General features: G+C 53.2%; 3 protein-coding genes across 3 annotated transcripts; 1 reads left to right on the forward strand and 2 right to left on the reverse strand.

Annotated features, from left to right (window-relative positions):
• Positions 1–1,694: 1,694 nt before the first annotated feature.
• On the forward strand, positions 1,695–4,349 carry N657DRAFT_718084 (cytochrome P450; the record flags this gene model as incomplete). Its single annotated transcript, XM_062797496.1, has 7 exons — positions 1,695–2,121; positions 2,181–2,376; positions 2,433–2,763; positions 2,825–2,958; positions 3,033–3,334; positions 3,402–3,503; positions 3,563–4,349. 7 exons carry the CDS (start codon positions 1,695–1,697, stop codon positions 3,871–3,873), a joined length of 1,803 nt encoding a protein of 600 aa, XP_062646797.1. The 3' UTR covers positions 3,874–4,349.
• Positions 4,350–6,882: 2,533 nt separating this feature from the next.
• On the reverse strand, positions 6,883–8,231 carry N657DRAFT_672087 (uncharacterized protein; the record flags this gene model as incomplete). Its single annotated transcript, XM_062795619.1, has 5 exons — positions 6,883–7,065; positions 7,497–7,603; positions 7,691–7,712; positions 7,869–7,998; positions 8,116–8,231. 5 exons carry the CDS (start codon positions 8,229–8,231, stop codon positions 6,883–6,885), a joined length of 558 nt encoding a protein of 185 aa, XP_062646798.1.
• A 1,589-nt stretch (positions 8,232–9,820) lies between these two features.
• Positions 9,821–10,469, reverse strand: N657DRAFT_718103 (uncharacterized protein; the record flags this gene model as incomplete). The annotated part of the gene is made up of 4 exons (XM_062797497.1): positions 10,291–10,469; positions 10,150–10,226; positions 10,044–10,068; positions 9,821–9,981 (listed from the first exon to the last, which is right to left on the reverse strand). Exons 1-4 carry the CDS (start codon positions 10,433–10,435, stop codon positions 9,821–9,823), a joined length of 408 nt encoding a protein of 135 aa, XP_062646799.1. The 5' UTR covers positions 10,436–10,469.
• Between the last annotated feature and the right edge of the window lie 1,661 nt (positions 10,470–12,130).

Below are 12,130 nucleotides of genomic sequence, written 5' to 3' on the forward strand. Positions count from 1 at the left end.
TGAGATGGGAAGCTCTGAGGGAGGACATGTTGCAATGCACAGTGGCAAGACGAGGGAGCCTCTCACTCTACCTGGGAGGGAAAACACCATCGGATCCAAAGATGTGGTCGCCAGACATGAAAGCAGTCCGGGCAACGATCAAGTACGCAATGGCGACAGGGAGATTGGATCTTGACGAGGAACGACGAAGATTGGGACAATCACAGTAGCGGAACTCCACTAACACTACACAGCCTCAGCCAGCAGATCCCGCTTTAGCTGCTGAAGATAGGACGCTGAACACTTGGAGAACGCAGCCTCCAAGTCGATCTGCTAAACTAAGTCAGGAGGCAACAGGTGGCGTGAGAAAAGGGGAGAGAGTAGAGGGCTTGTACGAGTTGATGACCGAACGTCAACGAATCGGATGTAGTTAGCGTGCCAAGGCCCTTTAGGCTTCGTGCCTCCGGGCGAAATAAATTCCATCCATCCATCCATCCAACCAACACAGGTGGCCGGCTGTTCTTATACCGGGTACCTGGAAGCCAGTTGAATGCCGTCTTGGCTTTGGTCTATCTCAAACTCTCTGACTGAATCTTGTCTTATGCAGTCGAACATCGGACAGTGTCCTACTCTTACTGATATACTGGTGGACTTGGATCCTTATGACTAGCTTCGTTGTGCCGCGAAAAGGTCACGGTCAGCCGACATGAGAAGCAGACCAAGACGCAATGCAACGGTAATCCTGCCATTCAAGCACACTGCATGATATGAGGACATGCTGCTGATGGACGACGCTGGATCCAGATTATGAAGCACCGTAAGGTAAGTAAGCTCGAGGTAAGTTGTGACTTTGCTTGGCAACGACAGCAACAGTTCTCGGTCAGGTGCCTCTCACCGTGGTGAGCGGGTTTGGATGGCGTCATCCTTGGCCTCTGAGTCAGCGACTTCGCCGCTTTAACCGGCCCGCCCGGGCACGCTTAGCTGAACGGTGCATCGCCCCACTCCAGCCACCAGCTGCCCATGGCGTCGAGTGTTCCAAGAGACAAGCGACAAATTTGATCGTGAATACACGGAGACTTCAGCAACAACGCTCGCACCCAGTACATAAGCAAGTCTGGAAGATATAATCCCGCGAAGCCAGCTTACATGTGATATTGTTCCCCAGTTGGCCTGCGGTGGCAGGTTTTGTCCTCATCCCGGGTAAATGACCTTCGCTACCAGAAGCTGCTACGGCCGTACCGTGATTGAGTTTGCTGATTCTCACAGTCATGCAGGCAACGTTTCTGTTTTCCCCAGGCGCCATCCTCTGTCCTCTCATCGGCATGTTGACATAATCGCTCGAGAAACAACAGGATCCATTTGGCAACTTTCGAAGCCTAATGGCTGATGTCAGACGGAGCTGGAGCAGTTAAGACTCAGTTGATTATAATTAGCAGATAACGTTGAAACGCTAGTGGGTTCATGTCGCATCTCACATCTCTAATCTCGCATTCCCGTCAAACGTCGGGGGCTTTTCACTTCCGATACGACGCACCAAGCCACACGTGGTGGCAGTACATAGCTCAAAGGCCTCGGCAGACTCCTCGACGAACCGTTTTAATCTGCTATGCATCTTGCATTCGACGGTTTATCTTTACAGCCTGCCGCTGTTTTGGAGTTCCTCGACGTCCTTCGCTCGCTCACCTTGCCTCCTCGCGGACACCCTGAGGCCCGACATGAATGAGTTGGTGCTCCAGCCCATCTTGAAACTGGGCGTCGATCTCGGTTTTTCCTGCGCCTTGGCTGGAGTGGCTGGACTGCTTTCTCACCATCTCTACTTCATTCGTGGGTTTCACGTCCTCAACGCCACCAAGATTACGTGCATCCACCTCTTTGCTTTTGCCCTCCTCCTTGCCAGAGCTGCAGCCGAGAATGGATTTCTCCCTGGTGCGAGGAGCGCAGTCGCGATATTCTCCTCTTACCTGGCTGTCTTGTTCCTCAGCATAGCCATCTACCGAGTCGCCTTCCATCCACTCCGCCGATTCCCTGGGCCTTTTCCTGCGAAAGTGACCAAACTTTATGGCCCTTGGCTGGCCAGAAATAAGCGCATAGGCGACGAATTTCGCGTTCTTCACCAGAAGCATGGGCATTTTGTGCGAGTCGGTGAGATGATCAGCTCAGAGTTGGTCTAATCCGCCCCGGCTAAACTGTTACGCCTTCAGGCCCAAATGAGATCTCCATTTCGCATGCCGATGCGCTGAAGCAGATCCATGGGCTGCAGACCGCATGCTCAAAAAAGAATAATGCCTCATACGAAGCAATACAGTTTAGGGGGGAACACAATCTTGACTCTCTCACGGATCATGCTGAGCATCGGCAAAGGAGGAAGGTCTGGGATAAGGCTTTGAGCAAAGCAACGTGAGTAATGGTTCCGATCGGAAGCACTACGAATCGCTATTAACACGTCAATCTAGCGCTCTTACTTATGAGGCTGAGACACGGATCGTCGTCAAGTCATGGCTTGACCAGCTCGAGAGACTCCACGGCGCATCAGTCGACACTAGCCTGTACGCCAAACACATTGCGTGCGACAACATGGGCCGCATAGGCTACTCCAGAGATTTCCGCAATATCCAGGGCGACGGGGATAGTCGGATGTTCGATATGATCGAGATCACATTCCGCACCATGTCCAAGCTGGGCCAGCTCATCTGGCCGCTCGTTCTGCTCTTCTCCCTGCCCAGGTTTGGCTTGCAGAAAAAGTTTGAAGAGCTCAGCGTTGCGTTGGTGGATGAGCGACTCAAGGTGAGTCCAGCTTGATCACAGATCGCTCGAACGCGTCAGGAGCTCGGTCTGATCCCAGCAGCGGCACAACGACTCGGAAGATCTACACGACATTATGAGGCTTTTCATCGAAGACTTCCTGTCCAGCAAGCCACAGGCCTTTTGGAACAGGAATATCCTCTATGCGGACGCGCAGGCAATCATGGTTGCCTCGACGTAAGTGTAACCGACGCTCCTAGACTGGCACTCCCCATCATCTGGCCGCTGACTTCAACTATCTCATCTCCCAGGGAGACGATTGCATGCTCTCTAAGCTTCTCGTTCTTTTTTGTGGCGCGGGACGCAGCTCTCCAACGGCAGCTTCGCGAGGCCATTGCTCCTGCCTACGGCCGAACTCTCCCCGGAGAGTTCACCATGGCCGATCTCCAAGGGATCGAGTTTCTGGACGCCGTCATCAATGAGACACTGAGACTGTGCGCCCCCGTGCCACTAAATGGTCCCAGGTCGACTCCGCCACAGGGCATCGAGATCGGCGGCACCTACATTCCGGGGAACGTCCACATCTACACGCCTCCGCATGTGTACCACAGAAGTCAGTTGAGCTTCCGATAATCTCCCTATAGAGACGGGAGTAAGAGAGGACTAACCATTCAATCCAGATCCTGAATACTTCCAGTATCCTGACGAATTCATCGTCGAGCGATGGCTGACCCGGCCTGAGCTGATCCTCGACAAACGCGCATTCCTTCCGTTCAGCCTTGGTGAGTACCTAGTCAAATCACGAATTCGATGTGACAAACACTAATACGTTAACTACGAGCAGGCCGATACGACTGTGTAGGCAAATCGGTAGCGCTCAACGTGCTCCGGCTGACACTCGCCTACACGGTCTGGCATTACGACTTTGAGCTTGCCCCGGGCCAGAGCGACTCCGCCTTCATGAATGGCTATGTGGATCAGATCGTTGTGAAGCCTGCGCCGCTGAAGTGCATTTTCACCAAGTGGAGTCGGCCGGGCGAGCGTGGCCAAGGCTCCGCGGTTGAGGCGGGAAAGGAGTACCCGGGAGCTGTTCAAGATGATGATCTGCCGGAGTTGCGGCAGCGATTTGGTCGGGCTCAGTCTACGCGATGAAGTAACGGCTTCGATAGCTGCCTCCAGTCATTTGGCCTGTGGATCAGATCTAATTTGGGGCTCTCCCCAAAGTAGTTGCCGATTGCTGCCTGGGTGAGGTTTCAGGGACCTCAGCGTACATGAGAAGGCATCAGGTTAATGGAGGAATTTATGTTTGTTCCCAGCGAAACCTCGGACCTCCTCGCGGCAGTTCCCCGACACACTTTGGCCAGCTTTGAAGGACTGGACCGTACCAGTCCAGTCCGAGATGACCGGGTGTGGACCTGGGGCATGCTTCACTCAGAGATTCGCCCACAAGAACGTTATCAGCAGCTCAATCATTGACCACACTGGCATTCCCTCATGGGCCCCGGCTAGCAATTGGCTGGGGCATTCTGTTGGTTGCTCTTGGTGGGTGGTCAACCGCGGCTTCGCCGGTATTCATGAGAACAGGATGCATCAACGCAGTCAGATACCTGCGAAGAATTCCGGCACAAGTCACTTGAGTTGACGCTAATCTTCACATCAATTTCAGCTAACTTACATACAAAATATAGGGAACCGTTCTATTCTTTTCAGACTTCAGTATAACCTACCTGTAACGCCTCCCTCACCACTCACCTCTCGGCCATTGAGTTCCCTCGCATTATGGCAACCTCCCATCGAAGACCCTTGCTTTGTCAGGTACAAGTACCTACCTTGACTACCTTAGGTACTTACCTCAAATACTACCTCAAATACTACCTCCACATGCAATCTACCACCCCTTCTCGTGCTGCGGCCGGGACCACAAACGCCTCCAACCAGGCCTCACGCTCTCCATCCCATGCGTCGCCCAAACCGCCGCCCCAAACCTCTCGTGCAATACCCTCCCCACCGCCGCCTGCTCTCCCACAGCGCCCTGCAATCCGTCCCCGTCACACGATCCACCATCTCGTTCCACGTAGGGCCATACACGCCTGGCTCGAAGAGCACCGTCTCCGTCTGCCAGACGTATCACCACGCCATGGCGACCCGACAGGGCGGGCAGCAGGGCGGGATGGAGCCGCCCTCGGGTAGCGTGGGCGAGATTGCGGGAATGCATGTCCTGTGACTGTGACTTGTGGCTGTGATGGTGACTGTGGTGGGGGTAGTATGGTTCCATTTCTGGAGCAAGAAAAGCTTCTGGGGAAACGGCGGGAAGGATAAGAGGGCGCGGGGTGTGGCCGCATTGCGGGCGGACGAGGACTGTGTTGCAAGCCTGGCAGCGGGGGTGTAGATTGCGGGCGTGGGAGGAGGTTGTGAGGTGGCCGCAGGGTAGCACGACGGCGGGTTCGTGGTTGTAGAAGGGTGTGTCGTCCGGGTGGGCTGGTCAGGGGGCCAGGGGGGGAAGGGGAGGAGGGGTGGGTGAGGTGCAGTTTGATGAACCGCCAGAAGGGGACGTCAAAGCAGGGAGACGGACTTACCACGGATGGGGGAAAGCCGGGCGGAGGTTGAAAGTCCAAGTCAATGTCGACGCCGTTGTAAATGGGCTCGGTTGTGTCGTGGCCCAGTCAACTTCGACTTGGTGCTCAGGCTCGGATGGGCCCGGAACAGGGGCCAGACTGGCCGGGCCTCGTTCGATGCGATCGGAACTTCGGGAGCGAGGATTGGAGTGGTCTGGTTGTCCGGGATAGACCAGCGTCGGGAAGCCAAGGTGAGGGCTCTCTAGGAGTCAGAGTGTTGATGTGCTGGGGGTGTCAGAACTTACCTGCGGTGTCAAACACGACGTTTGAGCGTTAAGTTCTCAGTCTCCCGAGGGTTTGCCGGTTGGAAACGAAACCCGCGGTGAACGACTGACTTCCAAGTTGGTCTTCAGATGACAAGTGGCCCATGATCATCAGGCTTATATGCAATGACGTTCTTTGGTGGCATGGCCTGTTCACAAGTTCACTTCGACAAAGAAAGGCATTGTAGGATTCCTTTGACCGCTCATAATCAGCTTGTGCCAGTGGCGATGCCTCTCGGGAAGACTGAGCCGGGTAAAGACAAATCGAGCGAACAAAGGAACTGAAGCCAGCCAGTTAATGTTCAAGACAAGATCAAAACAATTGTTAACAACTGGAATGAGCTTAGGCTGCTTGTGATTTGGCCTGGAGACCCACGAGGCAAAATTGGCTCTATTCTACAATCGAAGTGTTTCATCATGCACTGTGCCCATTGTTCCCTTGCGATTATTGCCATATTCTTCTGAGGAAAGCCTAAACCCAGTCGAGCAACTACCGTCCTCGCCACCCTTGTAGTCGATTCCCCTTCTTGCTCCAACATCGCCTGACTTGTCTCCTTTATGCTTTTCCTTTCGCCGCCTCCATCATGAGCGTAAATGCCAGGGACACGATTCCCCCGATGGCTGTTGCCGCCTGGTCGAGCTCGCTGAGACTCACACCCGTGTCAGGAATCATAGGGACGATAAGCGCTGTAAAATATATGAAACAAGTCAACGTTATCATCAAGCCAAATACCACAAGAAGGCCGACCAGCAAACAGAACCTCTCAGGCTCTCTTCGATATGGGATCTCATAAAAACCGAGGGCCGGACGAAAGATGAAAGTTGCTATGACCCCCGATGCCAATGCAGAGCCCTAGAACAAGACGTAGGTCAAAGGAAAATCATAATAAGCCATGAGTGCCCACAGCCAATTCCAGCCCATGAACTGTAGAACCAAGAGAACCAAACTCGACCAGCAAAACAAAACACGACGAAGATGAGCCAGCCAACCGGACCTTTGAACCGGCGCAATTCCCCACCGTACCGACTTTTCAACGAGGGGAAGCACAGTAACAAAGAGACATGGGAAAAAGAAAGCGTTGAAGCACCTTTACAGGACCCTGAAACCCAACACAGAGCTGGAACACAGTTATGCTCGGTAGAGTGTCATCAACGAAGTGCCCTTCTGGCACGCCCAGGTCGAGAACCGTGCTCTCGAGACGGCTTCGTTAATGGGGAAGGCAGCGAGACGCACCGCCATGTCGCCAGCGACGATGGCGGGATAGCTGAGCGCGGCGACGAAGTCAGCCAGATAGGCGGACTCTGCTTCTCGGTCGTAGGGTGGTGTCGGCACTCCATTTGACCATGATCGAGAAGACAACCATGTACCAGCAGAAGATGACGCCGAGCCCGTAGGATGAGGAGTCTAGGAGATAGGGGTTGGGGTCCGTGTCTCCGACGGTTGAGGGATCCTCGCGTTGGCGGCGCTAAAGACCCAGTCTCAGTAGTCCTGTCGTCTCATGTTTCCGCGGTCGTTTCGTGCCGAGATGTCGCCTCGGTTCTGAGAGACTTGGAGGTAGGTTGATGATGACTCGGAGATTCAGAGACAAGAGGAATTTTCAGCCACTCAGTAATCAAGACATCCGCCCAACCCTCAGCCTCACGCACTGTCCCAAGCCACAAACATGCCAGCTTCTCGAAAAGCTACTGTACGAGGCAATCGGATGTGCCACAGCGCCTCCTCCTCTCAGCTCAGGGGTCTCGCTGGTTGGCCTGTTGTCATGAGGCGCTACTGCAAAACCTCTGGGTTCACACCGCGAATCACAATTGATACATCCGGGCCAGTTCCTCCAGCTTCCAGGTCGACGTGGAATCATGTTGGTACCGTAGTGACATCTCCACACGGCGCCGAAGTTACGCATTTTCCGACTAGCGGTCGGGTGTCGCCCTCTGGAAGGTCCCAGCTGACACGCGGAGCGCTGTACTCGACGTTGGTCGACGACAACTCGGTCTTGAAACAAAAGCCTGAACATGTTGTTGGAGCAGGTAAATATCTTACCTTACTTTATGTAGACATAATGCTTGAAACAAAGAGGCAGCCAAGATCACTACATTGAATGCTAAGAGGCAGCGGCTAGTTTTCAGTCATAAACGAGAAACTGTGTAAGTTAATCTTCTAAACAAAGATAAACCCGAATCAGCGAATATCTCTGTCTCTAGGTACCTGTTGGACCTTTGTTCTTTGGGAGGTTAACCTCCATTTACATCACGTTCAAATCCTATACCTTACTCCAATGTGCTTCGTCTCGCCCGATGACGCCACGTTCCTAGGCTTCCAAGCATCCCTCTCCTCCTTGCTCTCTGCCTGATAAGTCTCCGTATCGCCACCTCCGTCCTCCCCCTCAGGGATCTCCCGTTGCCTGCTGAGACCACTTTTGCAGAAGCCTCAACCCGATAGTTTGACTTATACGCGGCCTCAAGCTTGCGGCAGCCTGGACAGCCCTCCTTGGATAAGTCGGGGGTTGGGCTTCCGACACCAGATGCACAGGCCCTTGGCATGTAGTTCATTGTCCTTTCGCCTTTCTTCCCCGGCCACCAGCAGGAGCGGAAGGGTGTGCAGTGCCCAAAGAGATGCCTGAGTCAAAGCATGCATTGGCAGTGGTAGGTGGGTTGGCGGGGATCTCTGAGTGAGTCATTAGGAGATTCGTGTTACTTTTCAAATACCTGAGGTCAGAGCCACTTCCAAGCAGCCACGGTGGTGTGAGTCCCAGCAGAGACATAAAGGCGGTAATACAGGCGGTTGGCTAGTGGGTTGAGCTCAAGGTCAGCATCATGTTTGCAGAACTGGGGCTTCAGCTTCAGCTCGTGCTTAGACTGGGAACCTCCGATCCATGAACGTGTGCCGTCTCCGCATGAAGGGAGCCTTGCTTGCAAAAGGCGCACGCTCCGAGGACTCGGACTGTGCCAGCGCTACACCGACTGCGCTAATCATGTGAAATGTTCTGCAGGTGTTGGCAAGTCGGTCAACTGCCGAATCTTTGATCTGTTGTGTACTCGGATGTGAGAAGTCGGCCGTGGAAAACCCTCTCATTGTGCGCATTGTCTGTCTGCAGAAAAGAGACGTTCGGTACGCCGGTATCGGTACCTGTAACTTGGACGATGGGTAAGGTAGCCAACCAATTCGTCAAACCACTTGATCTCAACGATTACACTGTTAGAGGCAGGAGAAACAAGAGGGCATGTCTCCAAATATGTTCAATAGAGCAGTATAGGGCAAGGTATAGGAAGAAGGAAGGAGGACTCGTATACCCCGTGATATTGGAGAATCCTTTAATCTCAACCCAGCTTGGCGTTGTCGCCGCTCTTTTCCGCTTCCGCATCTTCACCATCTTCTCCTGGCTCCAGTTCCCTAGCCCCGAATCCTCTTTTTCCCCAGCAGACCGCCCTCTCGTCTCCCGCAGCCTCTGGCGGTATTTGGTCGTGGCGGCCGCCCTCAACGGGAGGCATTTAGGACAGCTCTTGTTCGTGAGGTCGGGATTCGGGTTCTTGCACCAGATGCACAAGCCCGGCTCATGAAGCTCCCTGTTCTTTCGTGCCCTTCTTCCAATCCCTTTAACAGCGATACTCAACGTCTCGCCGGGAAAGGATGCCCGGTTGGCGGTGTTGCCTGAGTGCGCCATGATGCCCTCTGTGGCCCGGCTGTATCTTCGCTCAACTCAATTCGTCGAGCTCTGAAGAGTCTAAGGTAGGATTGGTAAAGAGAGGAGAAGTGTTATCAGACCTGTCTGGGCCCGTCTGGACCGATCGATATGCAGGAAATGGTGCAGATGAGGTGGGGAGAACAGCGGTATGCCCATGAACAGGAGGCAATATCGGAGCAACTGGGCGAGCAGGTAGCTGATGCTGAGTTTGCAGATACTCCAAGTTATGGCATTCAAGCGGCCTCGTATTACTGCTCACGGGAACTGGATTTCTCATGGGAAACTGGGAGAACTGGTTGGCTGGGCGAAAACGAGACAAGACGACTAAGTTGGTCCCGTACTCCCGGAACTGGGGTTTCATGTCGAATTGCATGGCATGCGATGTTTATGGGCGCCCTGGGGTTGTCTGGAGGCTTGCCGGAATGCCGGCACCACCCTGCGGGTGACTGGGCCCCCGCGCGGGGCCGTATTGACAAGACGGGGAATCTGGGCCGGTCCGTCCATGGTGAAAGATTGATGATTAACTTGGTCCTGGTCTTGATCAGAAGTGGGCAAGAAGAAAAGCATCATCTCCCACAGCTGGCATTGCAATGGTGCGCTCGGGGAACCGGCCGTCCAGCGGAGCGTCAAACCCTGCAGAGTTGGTGATTTCCATTCGAGAGTCTTTAAGAGTCGGGTCCATGAAATTGGTGAGGTGGGTTCCTGGCGGTAAATCGTCGCAGGCAAACTCAAGCTGGGCTCGGGAGCCCCATGGTTTGACTGACGATGCTCCCCAAAGCTTCGAGCAGGCTGTGTTTGGTGCCCAGTTAACGGGTGATAAACCAGTACCTGCCACAGAGGCACACAGTAGTTGAAGGGAACACAACCCACCTGGTAGGTTGGCTGGAAAACGATGTTTGGGCAGTTGGCGGCACTGTCGTTGATATCGTCGAAGGGCCTGATGCTGCCTGGGAGGATCGTCAAGGTTGGCGATAGGAGCGCGAGTAGGCTCAACGGTGGCCGCAGCGGGACCCGCAGGTGAATAGAGACCGTAGTTGTTAAAACCCGCCGCCAGATAGTTGGGTTCAGCTTGCGGCAGCTCCGGCGCGTTCACCTCTTCATCCTGCTGCATGGAGTCGGGGTGGCCGGCCAGCATGGCTCCCAGCGCCTCTTCCATGGCGTCTCCATCTGGAAGCTCCCACTGCCGGTTGAGATTGGTGCCATCGCTTGTTTTGTTTGTCTCGGCGCAATCGTCGCAATTTCATCGCGAATACCTGCCCGACTGAGTCACATGCATGCGGCGCAATTTCTGTCCGACATGTTGCTGGTTGTGATTCGCAAATTTGTGGAGGATGTTATGTCCGGTTCTGTCAGTAATGAAGGATTTGAGATTTGCAGGTGAATTTCTGTCGAAATTCGAGCGAGGGTTGGCAGAACCGGCGAAGGTCTTCCCAAACAGAAATACGTCCACCACAGCTTGTCTGGGCTTTCTCGTGGTTTGGGATCAACTCAACCAAGCACTGTAAGCCTCGATGATCCGAGTACTCGACCACATGACGGTGCCTCAATTCCTCGGACAGCTCAGCCATTGTCATGGTATATGGCCATTGTTTACTTCAACTCCATGCAAAGATGAGCTGCCCTCTTCTAACAGAGATTAAGGTAGTCAAGGGCTCCGCTTGAAGCTCTTGAAACAATGCCATTGTCCTTCTATTTAGCTCAACCATTAGTTAGAGATATAAAGGGCTATACCAATATCATATGGACTTAGAAAATTCATAAATGGGCTTGAGAGCTACTTTAACTGCCTATTGAGGCCCAGCTTCGCGCCTATCGAGAAAGCCTGGCAGGGACTAAAGCAGTACGTACGAAACGGCCTTGTTGGGAAGACTCTATTGTAAAGGAGGGTGCAAAGGAGGGTTGAGACTCAGTGAAGCAGGAATCCATCAACAAATGGGTGAACCAGGTACCGCTGATCTTGAAGGATTATATCGCCTTAGGAGGATTTACCGGCAATTGAAACACAATAAGTTGCGTCAGATTAGAGTATTCCGCTAACGTTAATGTCGTTCGAAATAAGTTTTGATGGGGTCTTTATAGAAAACAGCTTCTTGTATACAGGGTCAGGCTAGGTACAGTACAGTACCTTATATGGCAAACCCGGAGGTCTGACTGTCACCAGTTTGCTTGTGCACCAATTCAACACCAACATTACCAGACTGGCATTCCTGAGAATTATTATTGCAAGATTAGAATTGGCGACTCAAAACATATGGCTGACATTCCCCATGGCCGACGAAAGGCCCAGATTATTTGGAATATTCAGAGGTACGTTTACGATGCCGCTTGCCAAGACATCAGGGGCAAATCCCCTCAACCCCTGATTGACATCTAAACAACCATCGATTATGACAGAAACCTCAGGATCACTGAACAAGCAAAGCAGCAAACACGCATCACTGACTGTGTCAGTGACCATTCACGGGATTCGTCATCTAAACCATACTATCGTATTCGCAGACAGTCCAGCAGATCGCACTGCACCGCGACCAGCCCTTGACAAGGACCTCTGCCCTCCACTATTGCATCCTCATCCATAAGGACAGCTTGGGTGTCAATATTACATCATTCTATAAGTCCGAATCATGCAGGATTCAGATCATCGAAGGGGTTCGAGAACAGGGAAGGCATGCGTGCGTCGACGAGCATGTGCGCCGACGAGTATGAATTATACACGAAAAGAAGGGAAGAAAGATGCCGACCCTTGTAGATGCCCACGCCCCAGATGCAGGACATGTATTCAAATATCCACACCCGTATGACACGAAGAAAAATGAAAATACTAGAACGCCCATAGCCACCAACTCTTGAA

This window comes from Parathielavia appendiculata (genome assembly GCF_033297405.1).
Source record: "Parathielavia appendiculata strain CBS 731.68 unplaced genomic scaffold N657scaffold_7, whole genome shotgun sequence".
NCBI lineage: Eukaryota > Fungi > Ascomycota > Sordariomycetes > Sordariales > Chaetomiaceae > Parathielavia > Parathielavia appendiculata.